Source organism: Petaurus breviceps, unplaced genomic scaffold (genome assembly GCF_028583685.1).
Source record: "Petaurus breviceps papuanus isolate PSGF00001 unplaced genomic scaffold, PetGlider_PUasm1.0 91133, whole genome shotgun sequence".
Lineage (NCBI taxonomy): Eukaryota > Metazoa > Chordata > Mammalia > Diprotodontia > Petauridae > Petaurus > Petaurus breviceps.
This window is the reverse complement of record NW_027187419.1, coordinates 99,777,590-99,801,443: the sequence shown is the minus strand read 5'-3', so window position 1 is coordinate 99,801,443 and position 23,854 is coordinate 99,777,590. Positions and strand designations below refer to the sequence as shown.

The 23,854-nt window shown below is 34.8% G+C and overlaps 1 protein-coding gene across 2 annotated transcripts in view; it reads left to right on the top strand.

Annotated features, from left to right (window-relative positions):
- TLK1 (tousled like kinase 1) overlaps window positions 1-23,611 on the top strand; it is a 181,876-nt gene extending 158,265 nt beyond the window's left edge. For both annotated transcript variants that reach the window (XM_069079680.1, XM_069079679.1), the window contains exons 13-21: window positions 3,358-3,455; window positions 5,731-5,812; window positions 9,157-9,248; window positions 9,334-9,423; window positions 9,810-9,979; window positions 10,319-10,454; window positions 18,146-18,257; window positions 18,884-18,991; window positions 21,808-23,611. In XM_069079680.1, the coding sequence (XP_068935781.1) occupies window positions 3,358-3,455; window positions 5,731-5,812; window positions 9,157-9,248; window positions 9,334-9,423; window positions 9,810-9,979; window positions 10,319-10,454; window positions 18,146-18,257; window positions 18,884-18,991; window positions 21,808-21,981 (1,062 nt within the window). In that variant the 3' untranslated portion in view covers window positions 21,982-23,611. The remainder of the gene's footprint in view (window positions 1-3,357; window positions 3,456-5,730; window positions 5,813-9,156; window positions 9,249-9,333; window positions 9,424-9,809; window positions 9,980-10,318; window positions 10,455-18,145; window positions 18,258-18,883; window positions 18,992-21,807) is intronic.
- Window positions 23,612-23,854: the final 243 nt, after the last annotated feature.

The window sequence follows — 23,854 nt, the reverse complement described above, 5'->3', positions numbered from 1 at the left end:
TTGACAGACTCTGGCAATATGTTGGATAGGGGTTGGGATGAGGTGAGAGTGAAGAGTCAAAGGTGACGTCTAGGTTACAAGCCTGAGGGAAATTGGGAAGAAGAGAGGGATTAGGAAGAAAAATAATGAGTTCAGTTTTGGACATGTTGAATTTGAGATGTCTGTGGGACATCCATTTAGTCTCAATGTTCAGTAGGTAGCTAGGATAGGAGGTCAGCAGAGAGATCAGTGGTAGATGAGTAGACTTGAAAGTCATCAACATAGACATGATAGCTGAATCCATAGGAGCTAATAAGATGACCAAGTGAAATAGAACAGAGAAGAGAAGAGGGATCTGGACAGTCCTTTGGAAAACCCATAGTTAGCCGATGTGACCTGGATGATGATCCAGTGATGGAGGCTGAGAAGGACCATTGTCCCATAGGTGAGGCTGGTCACAAGGAGAAGCAGGAGAAAGTGGTTCACAAAAACTTAGAGAAGAGAGTTTTAAGAAGAGGTCGATGGATGATGTCAGAGGCTACCCAGAGTAGGAGGAATTGAGCATGAGGCCGTTAGATCTGACAAAGAGATTAAGTGACTGGAGAGAGTAGTTTCGTATTAGTAATATCAAGTTCACATAGAAACGGGGCCACTCAACTGCCAATAAGGGGCCCTGTAGACTGCATATTGAATTCACTTTTAAGTCTAACTCTGTCTTACTGTGTTTTTATTTATTTTGTTGTGTTTCCCACTGACATTTTAATCTAGTTCCAGCTACAGCAGTTGGCCATACCTGGTTTACACTACTGCTGCCCAAAAGTTCTTCCAAGTCGGACCATGTCACTCCCTTGCTTGAAAATTTTCAGTGTAAAATAGAAATTCCTTAACCTGCCACTTAATTATATACAATATTGCTACCACTTCCCCTTCCCTCACTTGATATTTAAACAAATATGACTATTCCCTGAATTCACCAGTCCATCTTTACTTTTGTGCATTTGCACAAAGTGCCCTTCCTGCTTAGAATGCCTTCCTTCCTCATCACCTTCTCCAAGAGTCCTCTTCATTCAAGACTGTTACAGCCTTCCTTGAATCTCCCAGTTGTTAGTGCAGTCTCATTCAATATTCCTTGTATTTTATGTGCCTGTATCCCAAAGACTGTTTTTGTCTCTGTAGCCACAGTACAGCCTAATGGCGCTGTTTAATAAATATTGTTTGATTTGAATTAGATGAGTACTATGGAGTTTAAAAAAAAAAAATAGGACAAGTGTAACTACATGCCCACAAGATTCTTCATCTTTTTTTCATCTTCTTGATACCAGTAACTGAATGTGTCTTTACTTCTAAATTGAACTGAACATTAGGAAACTTTTAACATATAGTTGCCCTGTTTTTATAACAATTTAAAACAGAAACATTAGAGAAAGCATCCTTATGGCCAAAGATGTATCAAGCAGTCTAAATGTCTACAACACTACTAAATTTTCAGTAACATCTCCTAAATACGTTTTGTCATTTGAAAAGAACAAAAAATAATTTGTAGCATGAAATAATTTCTAGAACTATGGTGTATATTAGTAAAATTCTTGTTCGTAGCCTAATATTTTAACCAAGTTCTTTAACATAGAAGATTTGTTTCTAATTTGCTTATTCTGCACTTAAGGTGTAGTGGAAAGACCACAAACCCAAGTGTTAGGAAATCTTAATTCTAGTCCTGGCTCTGGCATTTTCTGTGTAAATTAGGTCCTAATTATTCAATTGAACGAATTTGCACTGAAGTATTTGTTAAGATCTTTCTAGTCATTCAGCATTTGTTCAGTGATTCTGAAAATGAGACTTGGCTATTATTATTTTTTCACTCTAGAGACAACACTTTTTCTAGTCTTTAAAACCACACATACAAATAGAAAAAATTTAGAATAATTATTACGATTCTTTGAATGTTAATTGTGAATGAGATTTCTCCTGACAATTGGGCCATTTTCATCAGTATTTTAATTTTTTATCATGAACCAGGAAAGCATCAGCAAATAAACATATCCATATACAAAGGCCAGTAAAAAGAGGATTGTATATGAAACTGAATCTGTTACATATAACTTGTATTTTAAGTATATATAAAAATTAATGCAATAATACCACCATTTCCCTGCTTTTCCCACATTATATAGTTTTGAAAATTGTACTTTCATATTTCTAAAGCAAGTATCAGCTTGTTTTACTCACATATAGTATAAACATTCTTAAGGACCGATTAATCTAGTGATATTCTTAAATGTTTTTAAGTGATTATTTATGGAAAAGTTTAATTTTTCTCTTAGAACTTAGGAAATCCTCCTGAATTTAAATTATAAAGGAATATGCATCTTTATTATTCATCTTAGAGGAAGTTAATACAGTACTTCTTTTGTATCATACATTACATAGAGTTTGGAGCCAAAAGACCTGGATTCAAATCCTGGCTCTTCTACCACATAACCTCTTTTTCCTTATTTCATAAAGTAGAATATAGATCCTACTTTAAGGGTCATTGTAAAAAGCTACCTTTATCTGCAAGATGCTAAAAAAAAAATGTTACTGTGCAAATCAAGGTGCTTTTGTTTTAAGTACAAAACTTTATCCCCAAAATCCGAAAGAAAAAATTTTAATGTTTTTACTTAAATAAGTATTCAAGAAAGTTAATTGAGATTCATTCCAATCCAGGCAGAATAGTTGTCATTTGCTAGGGAAGATCTATATAACATGGTGTCCTCACTTCCAGGATTACATTGTGATCTTACCTAAATAAATGTATAGATCTTTGTTTTCTTTCCCACCACATATTAATTTGGAAATAATCTAATAAGGACACTTGTGGAGTTTTTTGTTGTTTGAGACTTTCTGTGTATATATTTTTTCATCATCAAGAGAACTTTGAGTTAACCTTAAGGTTATTATGAAATACCTTGCATTGTTTCATCCTTGATTTTCCTTGGTAACTAAAACTTAGGATATTTTAAATATATTTTTTTCTTAAATTAAAAATTACACATTATCTCAGATTGATTTTCCCAACTCATTTTATACCACATGCCAATTTCAGACTGTTTTATCTCCCTGCCACTCATTTGAACATGATGAAAACAGTTTTTCTGTAGTGCCTTAGCAGTACTGAGCATACAGTTATTTAAAGATATCATATCCGGAATGGTTTCTTAAAATCGGCTTTTTCTTTCTAGTGCTCTCTCCTTTAGGCATTGAAGAGGAGTTAGTTGTCTAGTTCAGTAGGACTTTGTAATATGATACATTCCCTCTCACAGTTCTATTGATCTATGGGAAAAAATAACTTTTTTCTTACATAGTGAATAAATTCAATTTGTCCTTTCTCTTCATTTTCAGGAAGAAGCAGAAATCCAGGCAGAACTTGAACGTTTGGAAAGAGTCAGAAATCTTCACATACGGGAACTCAAAAGGATAAACAATGAAGATAATTCACAGTAAATGCATTTGCATTTTATGTTTTATGTGCCATTTTAATTTTGTAATACCAAAGCATGTGATAATCCCCTTTTTAAGGAAGAAAGGGGAATGAATTTCAAGTAATGTATAGACTGCTATTCATGAAGCTATACTTAATAACCCTACTATATTGGGTAATTGAAAGATATTTGTATATCTTAACATAAACTGATGTTTACAATAACAAAAATCTCACTTAAATATTTTTGGAGCTCTTATGTTCTCAGCATTGTGTTAATTCTGGGAGGGATATAAGGTATCTTCTTTGCCCTAAGGTATTTGGCAGTCTTAATGTTGTTTGAGTGACTGGCATAGACAATGGGGAAAAACCATGTTGGACTCGAGTAGTCAAGATGTCATGGAAACTGATGCACAACGAAATAAGCAGAACCAGAAAAACCATCTGCTCAATGATTACAGTAATATAAATGAAAAGGAAACTGACCTGGGTGATTAAGAAACCTGTAATTATCCAGGAAAATAAAGAGTGGGAGTTTACCTCTCACTTTTCAGCAGAGAGCCTGGAGACTATTGGACAGAAAGATATCTATATGTTGCCAAACAGGTCACTTTCAGGCATTTTTAAATTTAACCTAGCGAAAGTTTCAGTTCCAGGAAGGCTAAGTTGGAAGGGAGAAGGTATTTCCAGAATTGACTATGATGTAAAAAAAAGATGTAGAATAAAACTTAGTTTGAAAAAGAGGTTATGAGGGGCGGCTAGGTGGTACGGTGAATAGAGCACTGGCACTGGAGTCAGGAGGACCTGACCTCAGACACTTAACACTTATTAGCCGTGTGACCTTGGGCAAGTCACTTAACTCCAATTGCCCTGCCCTTCCCCCTCCAAAAAAAAAAAGCAAAAAAGAAAAAGAAGGCATGGAAAAGGTGAGATTTGAGCAAAATGGGTTTAATTGTATGTTTAGATAGGTCAAAAGGAATGTGAAAAAAAATATTCTTAAGGCAAAAATCATTTGTTAATGTAAGACCTTATAGCTTGATTTTGACTGACAGTGTAAAAATATTGACTATATCTATGTCCCAATTTTAAACATATAGTCATGGATGATCAAACCCATTCTTCGTTTTGTTTTGTTTTTCGTAATTGTTAATAATGCCCTTAGTCTAGGCAAAGCATATTTTAGAAAACAAATTTTATCTTTGCTAACCAAAATTTAAACAAACTCCTAATTAATTTACTGATCATTTTAGTTTGTGCCATTTCCAAAGGTACATATAAAATAGATTAAAATTTCTGCTATACTAGAATTTTAATACAACAAAGAGTATAATTTAAAATCTTTGCCTTATCTCTCTCCTTTGAAAATGGTGTTTAAAGATATTTATGTGAGACTTGGTTTACTCTAACAGAAAGTGAATTCTTATGGTTTCATCATATTGATTAGAAGCAAGCAGAACATACACTTTTATATTATCTAGTCCAATGTTTCATACATGGTAGAGCCTAATATACATCCACAATAAATTTATAATACTTTTTGCAAAAGAAACTTAAATTTCATAGAATTATTTCCATCTTAAAATTTGTCATATACTATTTTTATTCATTTAACATATAATTATAACTTTATCCATGTTGAATTTTTTGTTTTTTCAAATGGCAGCAAGAATTTTATACTTGTTTAAGACCAGTAATGCTAAAATGTAATCATGTGTAAAGGCCACCTGTTATTTTCAGGTATTTGATATGTTTAGACAATCAGATCGTGATTAATGTTAGCTTCTTGAGGGTTGAGGCCATTTTTCACCTTTGCTTTCACAACCACAGCATCAGCCACCATCCCTGGCACCTTGACCCATAATAAATCCTTATTGAACTGCATGGAATTGAATGAACAGAACTCTTAAATACAGCATTAATTTTTTAAGGTATTAGAGAATACACATACAGATGAGAATACACATTATTTCAAAAACCGCATAGTGCTGTGTTTGGTTATTTGACCACATAAAGTGATTTTGGTGTTGAAAGTAGTCAGGGAAGTCACTAAGCCATCTCCCAAAGCCACTATAGCTCAGAGGCCAGATGTATATGTAAATAGAAAAGTAGCAAGCAAGAGTAAGAAGAGGAGAAAGGTGGAAAGGAAGGTGTTCTAAGCAGTGCTGTAATAAGTCTTAAGAGGAAGACAGTCCCCACCACCTCACTCCCCCCAAAAAAAGGCTCTTTAGTGTAGATGGGACCTCATCATGCCTTTGTCGTAATTTTAAAAATATGCATATGAATTTTTTCCCAAGGTTTAAAGATCATCCCACATTAAATGAACGATACTTGTTACTTCATCTGCTTGGTAGAGGTGGCTTTAGTGAAGTATATAAGGTAATGTATATTTCTCTCTTGTTTGGATTAGTATAGGAAGGATTGACTAAGAAATTGTCAAACCTTAGAATTGGAGCAAATCCTAAAGTTTATTCATGCAAATGTGTAAGGCCTTTCTGAAATTTAGTGAATATTATTAGCAATCTTATGGAATATTAGAGATTAACTGATTGTGATATTTTGATTAGATAAGAAAATTTAGACAAATTTAACAAAGACTTGAACCAGGACAGACTAATCACTCACCATTTTCCTTCTCTAGAACATGAAAAAAATGACACTTATAATACATAACCAGGAAGGTGGTTGTGAGGATCTCATGAGATAATTTATGTAAAGCACTTTACAAACCTTAAAAGGCTATAAATGTCAGACATTATTACTGTTATTTTGTGGCTTCTTAAGGAGTCTACACTTGTATTTAAGTAGATGCTAAAAGTACTAAATGTCCTGCTTCTATTCCAACTTCTGCCTCCAGATCCATCCTGAAACTAACTGTTTGAATATAAAGATAACCCTGAAATAACTTGAAAATGAGATTTAGACTTTACTTGAAATTGTTTGGACAAGAACACAGTGAAATGGAGACTCGCGTGTGGTTTTCAGTTTCCTGCAGAGCGGCTCTAGTTATAGTATAAACTAAGGATTCTAGAGTTAGAAATGACCTTCATGAGGCAGCCAGCTAGCACAGAGAGTAAGAGCACCGGCTCCAGTGTCGGGATGACCTGGGGATCAAATCTGGTCTCAGATACTTAGCACCACACCCAGAAATGACTGGCCGTGCAACCTTGAGCAAGTTACTTAACCCCGATTGCTTAAAAAAAAAAAAAAAAAAGAAATGGCCTTCAGACTAGGCAACAGGTTCAAAGGAGGAGAAAGATACCATAGCTTTTCAGCTTTAGTCATTGGTTCCTCTTCTGTATCCCCAAATGTTTCTCATTCTACCTATTCAGACAACTCTCCCCCCAAAACTTTGAGGTATAAAAATAACTTAAAATTGTGTTGGATTGGTCTAGATCTAGAGGCTTTAGAGCAGAGTATTTATTGAAGATTTATTATGCCAGATGAGCAAGGGAGAGCAAGCAGAACACCCTTTCCTCTTGATCCCAGGACTATCCCATTCTTGCTACTCCTGGCCCCTAAATTAGTGACTCAAGAATAGTATCATGCTGGGGTTGGATATTACAAAATGAGTCCTTGTGACTTTCATAGAATCTCAATTAGCATATGGACTGAGGTATTTTTCAAACTATTTTCTCAAGGCCAATTATAGTTCCTTAAAAATATCTTTGAAGGGTGAGCTAGCTGACTAGTAACTGCTGGTTAGGTAAGATTTTAATTGACTATTAATTTAATAACCCAAAAAGAAGTACTAAATTTATATTCAGAAAACCTAAGTTCGAGTCCAGACTTTTTCAGTGAATGACCATGAGCGAGTCACTTAACTGCTTTATGCCTCAGTTTCCTGATCTATAAAAATGAAGGGGCTGGATAGGATGATCTTTTAGTTCCTTTCTACTCTAAATTGTGTAATCCAAACCTAACAATAATTTTCTTCTTTTACCCTGCCTCCCCCAAAATTATTCCCAAAGAATTGATGAACATACACACACACACACAATCCAATTAAGAATGGAAACTTTTCACTGATTTACATAAGTGTTCATCTTTTTTCTTCTCATGTTTTAGAACTTGTTGCTGTTTGTACCTTGTATATCTCTTCATGTCTTCTACAACATTCACTTTGCATTCAGATTTTTTCTTACACATACTAGCTTTGTTATTCTTGATTTCCTCAATGAAACTGAAAAAAAAAAACCTCATCCCTGACCATAAAATTGGGGGAGCAGGGGAATTAGAAACCTTTAGATACAATTTCTGAATATACTTATAATCTCATGCTATCTAATTGCAAAGCTATAATTTGTAGCATGTGTGAAATAATCTTCTTTACATGATTGTAAGGTGAGGTCCAGTTTTTAAAGTGTTTTACAAGAAGGAGGAAAATGTATTCCTTTTGGATAAATGCCAGAAGTCATGTTTAATTAAAGTATTCCTCGAAAAGTGGTGACTGTGTGATTTACAATGAAATCTCTGTTCATGGAGTTTCTTTGTAATATGATAAACAGCATTTTAAAACCTGTTTTCTCTAGTTGATTTAAAATAATGTTGAACAGGGAGTCCACACTTCCAACAGTAAACACAATGTTGTTTGCGACTGTCTCTTAAGGACTAGATTGTAAAACTACTAAAGCTAAACTTGGGTAGTTTCTATCTTGAGCAATTTTATGCAGATTATTTTTTATACACATTGAGCTTCAAGGACAAGGGAGCGCTCTGGAACAAAGGAAGTCATTTGGGGAAGAAGGTTTCCTGCCTTCCAGCTTGCTGCCTAAAGAGCCAGTAATCTTCTGCCTTGGGTTGCTCCTGTCCCGTTAGTCAGTTAACCCTAGAACAGCGCCAGAGTAAAAGTGATAGTATAGATGAATTGTTTTGTCTTAATTCTACTGATAAAATTATAGGAAATTCAAATGAGAATCTGCACAGAAGGTGCTTAATGTTTGACTGATACCAAGCCATACAGATTTGGTTCTATTTTAGTACTAATTATGATCTCATATGATAACCCACCTTTTTCTGATAAACTACAGCACATATCACTATAGTTGTGGTATTTATGCTACCTCTGGTAATAAAATTTCAGACTAATTTTGTGGGTCATTAAAATACAACCCATTCAATTAATTAGAGGTGTTACCTGGAGTCAAATTAGTATAGTGAAAGAAGTGTTAGATTTGAGGTCTAGAGACCTGATTTCAGATCCCAGCAGCAACACTTAATAGTTGTGTTGACCCACTGGCAAATTAATGCAACTACTCAACTCACTGGGTTGGTTGTAGAGAAAACATTTTGTAAATCTTAAGGCAGTTCATAAGAATCCCTGAAGGCAACATATTGACTTAGAAAACTACATATTAGGATTATATGTGTTCTATTGTATTTTAATTTAATTTGTGAATATTTCCCAATTATGCTTTAATCTGTCAGTGACTACAGCTGACTCTTCTGCCTTAAGGCATCAAGCAGCTCCACTAATTTCTGTTGCAGCTGCTACTCTGCATCATTAGAGGGAGTATTCTTATCCAGAGTTTTCTATGCTGATAACTTCACAGAGCTACAACCTCTTCTACCCAAAGGGATAGCCTATAAATGTGAATCGTTGTTATGGTCTAGATTAGCTAATCCCTTTTTGTTTTTAGTTTTTTTAAGAATTGTCATATTTTGAATGAATTTGTAAATTTCCTTGGTCTTTGGCTGTAACTATTCTTTGCCTTGGATTTCAGGCTTTTGACCTTTATGAACAAAGATATGCTGCTGTGAAGATCCACCAGCTTAATAAGAGCTGGAGGGATGAGAAGAAGGAAAACTACCACAAGTAAATATTAATGCCTTATGGTTCTTGTGGTAAATTGATCAAAAGTCTTTTGATCATGGAAAATTAACATGCTCTCTTCCTTTAGACATGCCTGCAGAGAGTATAGAATACACAAAGAACTGGACCACCCCAGGATAGTTAAACTATATGATTATTTCTCCTTGGATACAGACACGTAAGTATGAAATAGGTTTAGTGATAATGACAGCTAAATGCAGTGTATGTGAATAAGAAATCTAAAAGTTGTTTTAGCTATCCTGATTTTGGGGGATTTGGTAATATTAAAGTTTTGTTATGCTGTATAAAAAGAAACTTCCTAAAAAACAAGTCACCATATTATGTTTTCCTCAAAATAGATTCACTTTATCCTGTCCCAGGAAATGTTCTTTATTTTAAAATTCTCTCTCAATGCCTGAATTATCCTTTGGTTGACAATTAATTATAAACATTGCAGATATACTTCACTTTTTCTCTATATTGCGCATGATGATTGTGAGTTATTTGAGAGTGCAATTTAATGGCATATCTAATATATGTGTATTTGTTTTTCCCCACTTATAGGTTTTGTACAGTGTTAGAATACTGTGAAGGCAATGACTTGGATTTCTATCTCAAACAACATAAATTAATGTCAGAGAAGGAAGCTAGGTCCATTGTTATGCAAATAGTAAATGCACTAAGATATCTCAATGAGATCAAACCCCCTATTATCCATTATGATCTTAAACCAGGTAAATAGGAAATTTATTGAGATAATTTTCTTGTCTTATTCTTTGACACATGAATAATAGATAACAATTTCCTGATAATTTTAAAAATAGTAAATTCATTAAATCAAGTGAAAGCTATGCTAGAGCTGTGCTTTTTTTGTAGTTTTAGAACTGCAATAGAATGGTAGTTAATTTTAGAAATGTCATACTAATAACTTTAATACATAATCACTTTCCAATTAGTTCATAAAATCTAGTTTTATTAAATAATGAAAACAATGAATTGCTTGAAGTTGTGCAGAGAAAAAACCTATACTTGAAAGTACTTATTAATTTTGGTACTTGTTTATTTTTTGTTAGGAAATATCCTTTTAGTAGATGGAACGGCATGTGGAGAAATCAAAATTACTGATTTTGGCCTGTCCAAAATTATGGATGATGATAGTTATGGCGTGGATGGAATGGATCTAACTTCTCAAGGGGCAGGGACTTATTGGTAATTGAATTTTAAATATTAAAAATATCAGCTTTCCTTGTATGAGATCTTTTGACCTTTTGGGGGAAAAAGAAACTTTTCTATTTCTTTAAGCCCTTGATCTTTAGGGAAGGCAATATTGAGAGTGAAGTTACTGAGCAAAGCATGTAGATTCTGGTGCTACTGAAGGGTTGGCACCCCTCCCTGCTGTAAGTCCAAGCACGTTGTTAAAAAGGAGTAACTGGGCAAGAGCAGCAGACCTGGGGCCTATTGGGCAGGACGTAAAGAACCACCACAGAGCTGGTTCTGTGTTCTTGCTCTATGTTGATGTTCTTTTACAAAGTACTTTTATGGAATATCACTTATTCATATAATGTTGAAGAGTATATTGGCCAGAATTAAAAAAAATAGTGTGTTGTCTATTTGTGGGTTTTATGATTAAAGTTTTGGTTATTTGCTTTAAATACTCTGCTATCAAATTAGTATTGATTTCTTTTACATGCAACTTAATGATCCAGTCTGAGGCTTCATGTGGCTTTTGAAATCTTTTGAAACTACCTTTATGAAAAACACATAAACACATGTGTGTATTCACTCATACATGCTATCCCATTTTAGAAGGACACACCCAAGGAATACCACAGTACTGTAGAACTACTTCAACTTGAATTCTGCAGAGCTGGAAGTATTTCTAAGTACATAAAAACAGGCTGCATGTAACATAAAACTTCACAAATAAATGGAGTTTTCAGACTATGCCATTCTTTGTTTATTGAAAAAATGGTGACATTTGAAGGAGAAAGTTATTTTCCTTCCAGTTTAGTAAAAAGAACAGCGATTACAAATTATAGTTTGACTTTTAAATCCCCAGAGTAGGAACAGTACCTTCAAACAATTACAGTTTATGGAAAGTAACAAGATTCTTTGCAAGTACAGAAAGCATGAGATTTTTAGGAGAGGAGATAGTCACATCTTCTTTCTCTTAACTCATGTCCTTTCCCTCCAAACCACTGAACCACTGAAGTCCTTGTTCAGACTGTTCTCTTACTTGTAGTAACTGAATGCTCTGGAGTTCCTAGGGAAGAAAAGCCAGTATAGAAACCTCTACTAAAATAATAATGATAAGAGTCACTGTCATTGATGCAGCAGCTACTGTATGCTGAACACTGTGCTAAGCATGTTATAAAGACTAAACACTGTGCTAAGCATGTTATAAATTCTATCTCATTTGGTCCTCACAATAACCCATTGTGAGATAGGTGCGATTAATATCCCCATTTTATATATGAGGAAACTGAGGAAAATAGAAGTCAAGTGACTTTTTTAGGGTCACACAGTTTATACCGTGTTTCCCCGATAATAAGACACTGTCTTATTAATTTTTTGGACAGAAAAACACCAGAGGGCTTATTTTCAGGGGAGGGCTTATTTTAATGAACATTGACAGCAATTTTAATAAACAGGTAAATGTGAACAAAAAAATGTACCTTTATTCAATAAGCAAATCACTGGGGAAGAACAGGATGATGTGCTCACTGCTGCAGCTCTGATTGGATGCAGCTCGGAGCGCGGTGTAGCGCAGGGGATGATCACCTTCACTACAGTAGCAATCTCAATAGGGCTTATTTTCGGGGGAGGGCTTATTTTAGAGGAATCTTACTCAGTAGGGGAGGGCTTATTTTCGGGATAGGTCTTATTATCGGGGAAACACGGTAAATGTCTGAGGTTAAATTTGAACTCAGGTCTTTCTAACTCCAGGCTCAACACTCTATCTACTGTGCTGCCTCACTGCCACTACAAAGAGAGTGAAAGTCTGATGGGAATATATTTGGTATAAATTAAATAGGCCTTTAAAGGCTTGCCCAGTAGAAACCTGACTCCTTTCCTCTTGAGAGAAGACACTCTGATTTCAAGTAATTTAAATATGTGTTTTGGAGCACAGCCCACAGTCAATTGAAATAGTAGGATTTAGAACTGAAAGGGACCTTAGAGTAGTATGATTTGGCAGATGAGGGAACTGAGTTTACTATATATACAGGATGTCACTGAAGTCTTAGTACAGTTTTAAGCTTTATTAGCTTAACTAATGAATGATTAGTTGACCAACTCGGTTTTGGAAAACAGTTTTTGTTTTATATTGTATTTGATCCAGGAAGTTTGAAATACAGATTAATTTGTAACTTTTAAAACTTCCCTTTGAAGTCCAAAGAAATAGGTATTATACTTCAAAAAGTCAGAGAAGTTAACTTATAATCATACTATTACCTTACTTAATGGTTTCCAGTTTTCAAAGCATTTTCACATATCTTTAATTCATTTGATCCCAACCACAGTCCTGTGAGAAAGGGAGGACAGATCATCATCATCATCTTGATTTGAGCAAACTAGTGTTGACAGAGATCAAGGGCTTTGGCCTTGGCCCCAAAAAGCCAGCAAGTATTACCAGGATGCAGGGCTTCTGATCCTGTGACTTGTGTGTTTTTCACTCTTCCAGTCTGCCTCTCTGTGAGCTTTCACGGAAATACTGTAGTGTAAACAAAACTGGGACTCCCTGATTGTTGTTCAAAACTTAGCAGCAGCATTACTTCTGAAAATAACCACATCCATATAGCAGGCAGTAAATGACTACCACTTGGTATACAGCTTAGAACTGGGCATAAACAGTCATGAATCAGAAAATGGGCTGTTAAATACTCATTAATCCTTAACCAAAACTTTATTGTTTTCAATTTTAATGTAGTATTCCTTTCATAACTTAACTTACATTTGTAAAATAATGTGTCATCCTTTTTTTTTTTCCCCAAAAAAATTTATGTTGTTTCTTAGGCATATGCTATATCTTTCTTTTTTCTTTTCTTTTCCAAAGATTAAATTATTTTAGTTTTTTTGTCTTATATTGTTTATGGGATTTATAGAATCTTGAAGATTTAGAGTTATAGTCTGTAGAATATTACTGAATTGCATACTTTCAAATTAGCATTTTCAAGCAGGGTAGATTTGATAATTAAGTCAACTGTGTGACTCTGATTTAAGACTTCTAAGGTAACTGTACTCTCTGTGACATACTTTGGTTATGTCAGCTGTGTTTCCTGATCTTTGGAAAAATAATTTGAAGGAAAATTTCAGGCAAAATCATTTTTAAGGATGACTAGTAGTTTGCTTTTCACAATGCTTCCCCATCTATTCCATCTCATTTCCTAGTGATAGCCAAGAAACCCATTACCCAGCTATTTGTAGCAGACCACAATGATAAAAGTCTTGGACGTCTCATTTTTCCTTCTTTCCCAAAGGGTAAATTATTTTGGTCTTTTGCCTTCCATCATTTGTGGGAATATAGCATCTTGAAGATATAGGTTTGGTACGTCTATAGAATATTAGCAAATTGCCTGCTGTTGATTCAGTATTTTTCAACAGTATTTATTGGATAATTGAGTCAACCATGCTACAATTTTAAGACTACTAGAGTTACTGTGCTATATCTGTGCCAAGCTTGGTTATATCAGCTAAAATATGGAACTCCAGAGTTGATATTCATAGGCATTATATTCTATTATGCATGTAGTAACTGGTTTAATTTTCCCCTTCACTTAGAAAGGCTTTCATAGAGAATTGGACTAGATCACATTATAAAGAACATGGAAAAATAATGGGCCCTATATATGTCATTATTTCCATATCCCACAGCAACTCTATGACTTTTTGTCTATAGTAATTGCATGTAAATATTCTTTAAACTAAAGGCTAACAGTTCAGTTCTATCCTTTGAAGGTCTACAGAGATGAACCAAGGAAGACATCCCTAAAATGTCGCAAAGGGAATCAACCAGTGAGAATCTTTATAATGAAAAATGATTTTGTTATCTCTATAGCTTTATAATGACTTGATATAAAATACAAATTTAGTTTCATCACCCTAATGTGGGTCATATAGGAAGTATAATATGTAAAATCATAACATCTGTCCGTTAATAGTATGTATTAATCATATGCCAAGTACTATGCTAGATGCTATGTATATAAATATGAATGAAAAATTCCTACTCGAAGGAGCTTTTATTCTAACATAGTTCTTAAGCTATGACCTGTGAACTTTTTTTTAGTGTTTTGGTAACTTTCAGTACCATTGGTTTCCTTTGTAATCCTGTATGTTTTATTTTATTCATTTGTATGCATTCTGAGACTGTCAAAGGAGTTCATCACGCAAAAGAAGGAATTCCTCTTTTAATGAGAGACAATGAGAATAAATTTAAGCATATACAGAACAAATATAAAGTAGTTAAATAAAATGTAATTTGAGGAGGAGGGTAACTGCTGAGATCAAAAAAGGCTTCATGTAGTAGTTGGAATTGGAGCTATGTCTTGATGGGAGAAGGAGACTCTATGAGGCAAAAAGGAAGGGAGAGGCATCTTGCAAGCTTGGGGCACAGTTAGTATAAAGGCATGAAGATAGAAAATGGAGTGTCATGTTTGACTGGATCACAGAGTCCACAAGATGGAGTAATATACAGTGAAGCTGGAAAGATTGTTTGGGGACAGTCTGAGAACAACTTAATAGCTAAACAGAGAAGATTATATTTTATTTTAGAGGCAATAGGAAGCTACTAGAATTTATTGTTGTGATTAATCTAATTGTAGACACCTGTTATCCTATACTAAATTTTCATTTATTTCTAATTAACTTAAAAAATAAAGAATAGAATATTGGCTCTTTGAAAGCAGATGTTTCTGTGCTGGGGAAATTTCTCTGAATTTCTCTGAAGGTATGATTATATCTGCAAAAGGAAGATGTTTGTAGTCTCAGGTGAATCCTTTTATTAGAGGTTCATATATTCAGAGTTGGAAAAAAAAAAACCTTAGAAGCAATTTGATCCAACCTGATCTCCTTTTTTAAAAATTAATTAATTTTATTAAATCCTCAGATTTAAAAACTGAGACACAGAAAGGTGAGGTGACTTGCTATGGTTACACAGTTTCCTCAAAATTTTTGATTATTTTGATAAGTATATGTAGTCTTTTTCCAGAGCTTTTTATTTAGATTCATTACTAGCTTGATAGTGTTCCTTCTGTTAGAAAATGTTTAATTTGTAATGCAATATTTCATTAAAATAATCTTTCAGTATTATCGAGTAGCATCAGAGATAGAAAGCTAGAAAAGATTTTAAAGTTCACCCATTCTAACTCTTATTCTACTACTAGGGTTCTATAAATATAGTATGAAATCATATCAGAGATCTAAGTAAAAGTAATGAGATTTAGTTAATAAAATTAAAATTTTATTAAAACTCTTAAAAGTTTGGTGTAGATCTTTTTTTTTTTTTAAGTAGAAAAGAAAAATTAGGATATCAGTTTATAAAATGAAGAAAATTGTTGCAAGATGGAATGTTTAGCAGAGCTGCCCAGGAAGCATGATAACTGTATAAAAACTAATGGTATTACTGTGTTTATAAAATGTGGAAAGCAGATTTATATACTGGAGGTGGATGGATTGGACTAGACTTGTGATTTCATTAGTATAAGCAATTCCTAGTGAGTTGTTTGAGACACTCAAGAGATTAAGTGATTTGCCCAGGGTCACAGAACCAGTAGGTATTACAAGCAGGATTTAAACACAAGTCTTCTGCCTCTAAGACTAAATACATTTTGCTATGCAGCCTCTAGATTAAAAGGTGAAGAATAATTATTTTATTACAGGTCTATACCTCATAGTATTTACTCCAATAAATTCCCAATGGATTTAAGTTAAAGTGCATTTTATAATAAATATACATAAGAGCTAGAAGAGAACCTGGGAATCATAGCATTTTAAGAGATGAAAGTGCCTGAATCTGAACAACAACCTCCTCCCCAGCTAAGAGTTGTCCTCTTGTTCCCCATCTTTGATCACTTCTCATCCTCCTTTACTTTCACTTCCTGTTTTCTGAGCCCTCCTTGTTTCTCTTATTCCTTTACCTCTTCTTTGAACCATCTTCTCTTCTTCCTTCTCTTTTTTCCTCTTCCATCTTTTGGTTGTCTTCCTTGTTCCTTTCCTATCCACTGTCCCCATTAAACTCCTCACATCCTCCTAGAATCTCTTCTCATTCTTCTTTAGTTCAGGTCCTTCTCCCAACAACCTTTTCCTATAGAAACTATGGGAAGTTTAACCATTTAATGAGAAAACTAAAACCCAGACACAGTGAGTTAATAACAGAGCTGAAACTCAAAGCCTCGTATCCTGACCCCCATTCCCACCCACCAACAATTAGTATTTTTCCCCTGTACCATACTGCCATGTGATTTTAAAATAAAATGAAAGAAATCAGTATTATACGTTTATCACCATGGGAGAAGAAATAGATTTCAAAGAAATCTAATAAATCTTAAAAAGAATATGTCAGAATAGGAAAATTCTCAGCAAACAACTGGTAAAAACTTTACTCTCCAATATATAAAAAATATTAATAGAAATAACAGGTTAGGGGTGGCTAGATGGCGCATTGAATAGAGCACCGGCCCTGGAGTCAGGAGAACCTGAGTTCAAATCCGGCCTTAGACACTTGATACACTTACTAGCCATGTGACTTTGGGCAAGTCACTTGGCCCCAATTGCCCTCCAAAAAGCAAAAGAAAAAAAAACAAATAACAGGTTAGAGGCATACCCTCCACTTGGCAAGTAGTTAAAGGAGATAAATTTGTGGTTTATATAGAACAAAGAAATGTAGTGCATTGCTAACAATTAAAAACAAAAGAAAAAAACATTTTGTATACCTGTTCATTAGTTGAAATTATCAAACCCAGTATTGGTAGAAATGTAGGGACGTGGGGCGGCCAGGTAGTACAGCAAGTAAGAGCACCAGCTCCAGTGTCAGGATGACCTGGGGATCGAATCCGGGCTCAGACACTTAGCACCCACCCAGAAACACCTGCCTGTGTAACCTTGAGCAAGTTACTTAACCCTGATTTCTTAAAAAAAAATGTAGGGACATAGGTGGCCTTGTTTTAAATTGGTCCAGACTTTATCAAGAACAGAAGTCTTATTCTTTGACCAGATAACTCCAGTTTCAAGGGTAGCTCAAAATATGAAAGAGGTAATTTGCACAGAAATGGATTTTTTTAAGTTGTTTCGGAAATGCAATTTTACACGCATTTTGAAACATATCTATCATTTCATTTCTGTATTTCAGAAAAATATAGTAATTTTACTACTTTTCAGAGAATGATAAGGCTAGAAATTCTCTTTTTATAGACTATGCAGTCCAGTATTCTCATGTTAAAGATTAAGAAAATGAGCCCAGATTTTGTTTCTCTTGACTTTCTTTTTCTTGTTTTGTTTTTGGAAGGCAGAAGGTAGGGCAGTTGGGGTTAAGTGACTTGCCCAAGGTTGCATGGCTAGTAAGTTTAAGTGTCTGAGGCTGGACCTGAACTCAGGTCCTCCTGACTCCAGGGCCAGTGTTCTATTCACTGTGCCACTTAGCCTCCCCTTCTCTTGACTTTCTTGTTCACACAGTGATTTAACTAGTTTTATACTAGTAATCTGGCAAATTATACCATGTAACTTAATCATAAAGACCCATCTGTATAGTTAAAGTTACTGTCAAATGATAGAATGATATAATTCATGCATAATTTCACTGATGGCAGTGGAAAATTTGATATATATTTGCATATGGAAAATAAGTTTAATCTAGAGCATTTGTTAAGGAATATTGATGTCATCTTTGTCTTATTTTTTAAAAGGTATTTACCTCCAGAGTGTTTTGTAGTTGGCAAAGAACCTCCAAAGATTTCCAACAAGGTTGATGTATGGTCTGTTGGAGTCATCTTTTTTCAGTGTCTATATGGTCGAAAGGTAAGTAGTTATGTTAAAGTAATATTCTCCCTCTTAAGTACTATTTTACATGAGATAAATTCTATAAAACTTAGAGTCCTTACCACTGACATCAATGTTTTCTTTGTGTGTATTTAGTAGAATTCATTTTTGCTGATGCTATATGTTAGACTTCATATGGTTTTCTGTAGTTCAGATTTATTTTTAAAATTAAAAAAATCATATTTGTATTACCATCACAAAGTAACTTTGAAGTGACTTTGAACCTTAATGGTTGTTTAAGCATACACAAGTTTCTTAACCTCCTTGAGGATCAGTTTCCTCATTTATAACTTGAGGTTAATACTTAACCCTACCTGCCTTACAGAGTTGTGGGGACAGAATTTTGCAAACCTTAAAACACTATAGAAATATCAATTAGTGTTGTTTTATTGGTTCTTGGTTATCTAGCCTGAGAAATGATTTTCCATTTCTAATACTGCTATAAATCCTCTATATCAAACAACAGATTCAACATTTTTCAGATAAAGCCCAGTTGTAATTTGTGGCTTCCCTACATATCTTACATATTAGCTACCTAAATGTGTACTTTCACTGTTGGAAGATTTAAAATTATAACCTTATGAGTATCTAATTCAATTTTTTAGCCATTTGGTCACAACCAGTCTCAACAAGACATCCTGCAAGAAAATACAATATTAAAAGCCACAGAAGTTCAGTTCCCTGTGAAACCTGTTGTAAGCAATGAAGCCAAGGTACTAAACTTATATAAATGAATAATGTAAAAAAAAAAATTCATATTGAGCAGTATGTGTTCTAGGCCAAGGTGAGTGCTCTGTAATGGCCAAATCAAAAAGGAAGTCACTGTTTCCTCAAGAGCCCTGCCCTCATAATGGTCTGGGATTTCCACGTGGTCATTTGATAGGTCATGGCTCTTGAGTTGACACTGGGTTGGGTTTTTTGTTTTCTTTTTCATTTGCTTTGAAGTACCAGGGTAAACCGAAGAGCTGTGGTCTAGGTGTTCGTATAACAGTAGGAAATGGCATCAAGTGTGAAAGTAAGAATCTGTTTGTGTTTGGTTCCTGTGTTTAGTTTATGCTTCACCACCATGTGAATCTAAACCACTTGGGCCTCTGTGACTAGAGAGCTGCTGCATGTATAGGATATATGTGTGTATTCATACAGTTTTGGGTTTTTTTGGAGGGCAGTTGGGGTTAAGTGACTTGCCCAAGGTCACACAGCTAGTTTTTTGTGTGTGTTAAGTGTCTGAGGCCAGATTTGAGCTCAGGTCCTCCTGACTCCAGGGTTGGTGCTCTATTCACTGTGCCACTTAGCCACCCCTATTCATTCAGTTTTCATCCTTATGCCATAAGACAGTCAAAGTTGTACTAGGCCATTTCACTTTCTCCCTCTTCCTTTACCCTTGCATTTGACCATTGACTTTTTATTCATAAGTTTTTATTTTTCATTCACAAAGTTCCATTTTTACTGACCCCCTTTAGAAGTATTCCTTTTTTCAAGATGCTCTAAATTTCAAAGATAAATGAATGCAATCTCTATTGTAATTTCTAATGCATGTGTAAGCCTGGATATTGAGGGAGTCACAGGTCAGCTTTGTGAAGAAAGATGGGGTAAGAGGCTGCAGCCTGCTGCCATTTAATCATGTCCTTCTTAAAGAACATTCATGTATTGCCTGGCGTTACTTGTAGCTGTATCTCTAGTGCCTCTCATGGCTAATAGTATGTAATTTTTTCTACTTGTGATATAACATATCTGAAGTAGTTTGTAACCTTAAAGCCCTGTAGTTATTTTTATCACCATTCTCCATAACCGTAGTTGTATGATGTACTCTTAGGTAAAACTTTTTTCTGGGTTGTAGGTAGGGGGTGCTTCTTCCCCTTCCCCCCCCCCAAAAAAAAAAAAACCCAACAAACTCCTGTGCTTACATGCTGTGCAGGTACAGAAGTAAGACTAACTCTGCCCTAAAGGAGCTTATATTCTACTAAGAGGATACAAGATGGTCATAGTTTGTATACACAGTGATTTGAGTTGGGGGAGCACTAACACCTTGGGAATGAGGAGAGGCCTTTTGAAAGAGAGAAGACCAAGAGAACCCAAGACCTGAAGATAAAGAGCACAAGACATTCTAGGCATGAGGGAGGCACAGCCTGTACAAAGGCTTGCATGGCAGGGAACATAAGTAGATCAGTCTGGTTGATGTGTGGAGTACATGATGGAGAACAGAGAATAATCCTAGAAAGATATTCTGGAAACAGAATTTGAAAGATTTTAAGTGCCAAAAAGAAAAATTTGCATTCTGTCCTAAAGGCAGTAGAGAGCCACTGAAGATTTTTGATCAGGGGAATCATGTAGTCAGACCTACACTGTTGGAATATCAATTTGATAGCTTTCTGGAGGATGGATTGGAGAGGAATTGACACTAGATTTCAGAAGAGCAATTAGGAGACTATTGTCATAGTCCAGCTGACTATTGATAAAGGCCTGATTTGAGATCATTATGGGATGAGTAGAGAGGGAATCAGATGCAAAAGATTTTCAGGAGGTGGAATCATTAAGAATTGGCAACTGTTATTAGCTTGGGGAATTAGAAAGAGTGAAGAGTCAGGGATGACTCCTAGATGCAAACCAGGGTGACTAGAAGAACAGAAGTGTGCTCAACAGAAGTATGAAGTTGGGAGGATTGGATTCGAGTTGGTTTTGACGTGTTTGAGATGCTTATGGAATATGCAGGTGGAGATACTCAGGCAATTGGGGGTGCAGGGCTAGAACTCAAGAGATAACTGAGGGTTGGGGAGTTACAGACATGATAGTTAAATCCATAGAGGCTAATGATATCTCCAGGAGAGAGTGCACAGAAAGAAGAAATGTCTGAGGGAACCAGTGTTGTGGCATTTGGTTTTCCAAGAAAAAATGATCAGAAGCAAGATTAGAATTCAACCCCTTTATCTATCTTGGCCTCTTTTCAAAAGGGTGGTTGGGTGGGTTGTGGATCTTTGGTGCCTAGGAACCTTCTAATCATATGATAATATAGACTCTGATGAGAAAATGAGAATTTCCTAAGAAAAAGAAAATAAGGGAGTATTATGCTATTAATTTAAGTGGATAAAATTCTACACAGTGGTCATTACTCATGTGAATTTCAAAAGATGACTAAACTGTTTTTTCTACAACTATTTTTCTATAACGTATATATATATTATTGAAAGTGAATTTTGTATTTCAGAGTCTCAGAACAGACTATTTATAATCTCCAAAAAATGGATTATAATTGTTTCCCTTCCAGGATACTCAGATTTTATTTTCAAAATGATAGGACTTCTCTTATTCTTTTAAAGTATGATATGTAATATAGGTCAGTCTTTTATAATGTCTAAAGACTCTAGAATTGATAGATTTAGATGGCTTATATGAATTTGAGAGTCCTTTATGTAAAGATTATAACTGAACCCCTGTTCACAACTCACATAATTCTCTAGGAATATACTGGTAAGCTAATATTTAGGAAAACATTTAAAATCTGACATTTTATTTCTGAATTCTATTTTTTTAGGCTTTCATAAGACGTTGTTTAGCATATCGTAAAGAGGATCGATTTGATGTCCACCAGCTGGCTAATGATCCTTACCTTCTCCCACACATGAGAAGATCAAATTCTTCAGGGAATTTACATATGGCTGGACTCACAGCCCCCACCCCGCCTTCTTCAAGTATAATTTCTTATTGACGTGGCTCCAAGACTGGCATGATGTCTTTCAATTGTTTTCAAATGCAGACTTATTTGAGAGCATTTGAGTGTTTTTTACACAAGACAATATTGAAAACTTTTCAAACTGAAGTTCTTCTTTAGTGTAATTTGTATTCGAGTGGATCATGGACTGTGAATAAATGTACTCTTCTGACTGTAACCTTAAACGTTGAAGGATCACTACCTCTTGCACACAGACAAGAGTACTGTGTTTAAGAGGAGGAAAACGGACCTTTGGGGGCTATTGGGGCGGGGGAGACATTGTAAATAACCTTTATAATACTTAAATAAATTTTTGTCTGATACTGGAGACTTCTAATATGAAGGGTAGTTTTTCATTATTTAAATTCATGGAGGAAATATCAGACAAGTTCTAACACAAGAACTACAGTGCCTGTGTCCATGCATTAGCCATTCAGCAGAAATTCTGCTGACACCAAAGTAAGAAGTGAATGACAGTCACCTTGTGTTATGGAATAATGGAGTATCACAGACTTTTTGGACAGAGTTAAACTTTGTTTTTTGCCTCTTTGGGCTTTTGCAGAGTTATACCTCAAAACCACATTTCTTTTTTCGCATTGGTTATCATTTTGAGTGGTGAGCTATTCCTAGATACTTTAACCCTTGACTAAATGAGCTGCATATTTTGAAATCCTGTTGAATTAGCTAAATTGTAATATTTCCTGTGTTTCCAAAATATTCGAATTTTTAGCAAGTATTTCATAAATCATTTCCTGGCCTTGTGATTAAAAAGTAAGTGGCAGTATGTAACCAAATGTAGACCAGTTCTATGCAGGATAATGATCAATTCCCTTCAAGTTCTATTGTAAATTGTTGTACAGATGTCGTATTTTCAATTATACACAAGTTTCAGCAGCTTATTCTTGTACAAATGTTTAAAGTATGGCTTTTTCTAATTGATATTGTATTTTTTTTAAGTCTCCTTGAAAGCGCTTTAATTGCTGCTAAGTGATGTTGCTTTTACCTTTGCAAAAAAATTGAATGACCTCCTTAAGGTGCAAGTTGACTGTATGTCATAGAGAGATAATAAAAGTAGGCAATTCATTAACAATCAAGGCATGTATAACTGAATATGTTGGACATATCAGCTCTTTTAAGTCAGTTTCTTGTGCTCTGATGCTGCGAGCACAGATTCTAGATTTAGAAATTGTTCATGGTTATTCTGTTTTTCTGGAAGATTCCTATTGGCAAGGTGGGATGTTATTCCTATAAAGAAATTTTTCTTGTGGTTTGTACAGATGTGTTAACATGTGAAATATTTTCTAACTGCCTTGTATGGTAGAAGCTGTTGTTTTTTTTTTTCTTTTCAGGATGCTGTATTTCTCTCCTGTACATTACTCCTTTTGCTGTCACATTCATGATGCTGAATTATATGTAAGTAATTAAGTTTTGTCCATGTTACAGAAAAAGGAGGCAATCTTACCACAGGTTCTCATTTAATATTGTACATTTATACTATGGCTCTTGTTTTTAATGTTGCAAGCCATTCTGTTTTTCACTGTACATAGACACATTAACTGTCTCTTTAAGACGCTGCTGAATTTGTAGAGAATGTAGCCAATAGAGTAATAAACAATGACAATTGAAATTTAAAGACTCTGTATGTAAGTAAAATTTAAATGAAAGCTTCAAGATTTAAGATACTAACGCAGCTCCTTTGCCTACAAATAGAACCCCAGCTGCAAAGTACTTTAGAATGCCAGAGCAAGGTCAGAATGTTTAAAATGTGTACAGTGGAAGCTAAACTGAGGTAAGTGACACAACGTTATTCAAACAACAAGCATTTAGGACGTGCCACTGCTAGCGATGGGGATACAGAGATAAAATGAAA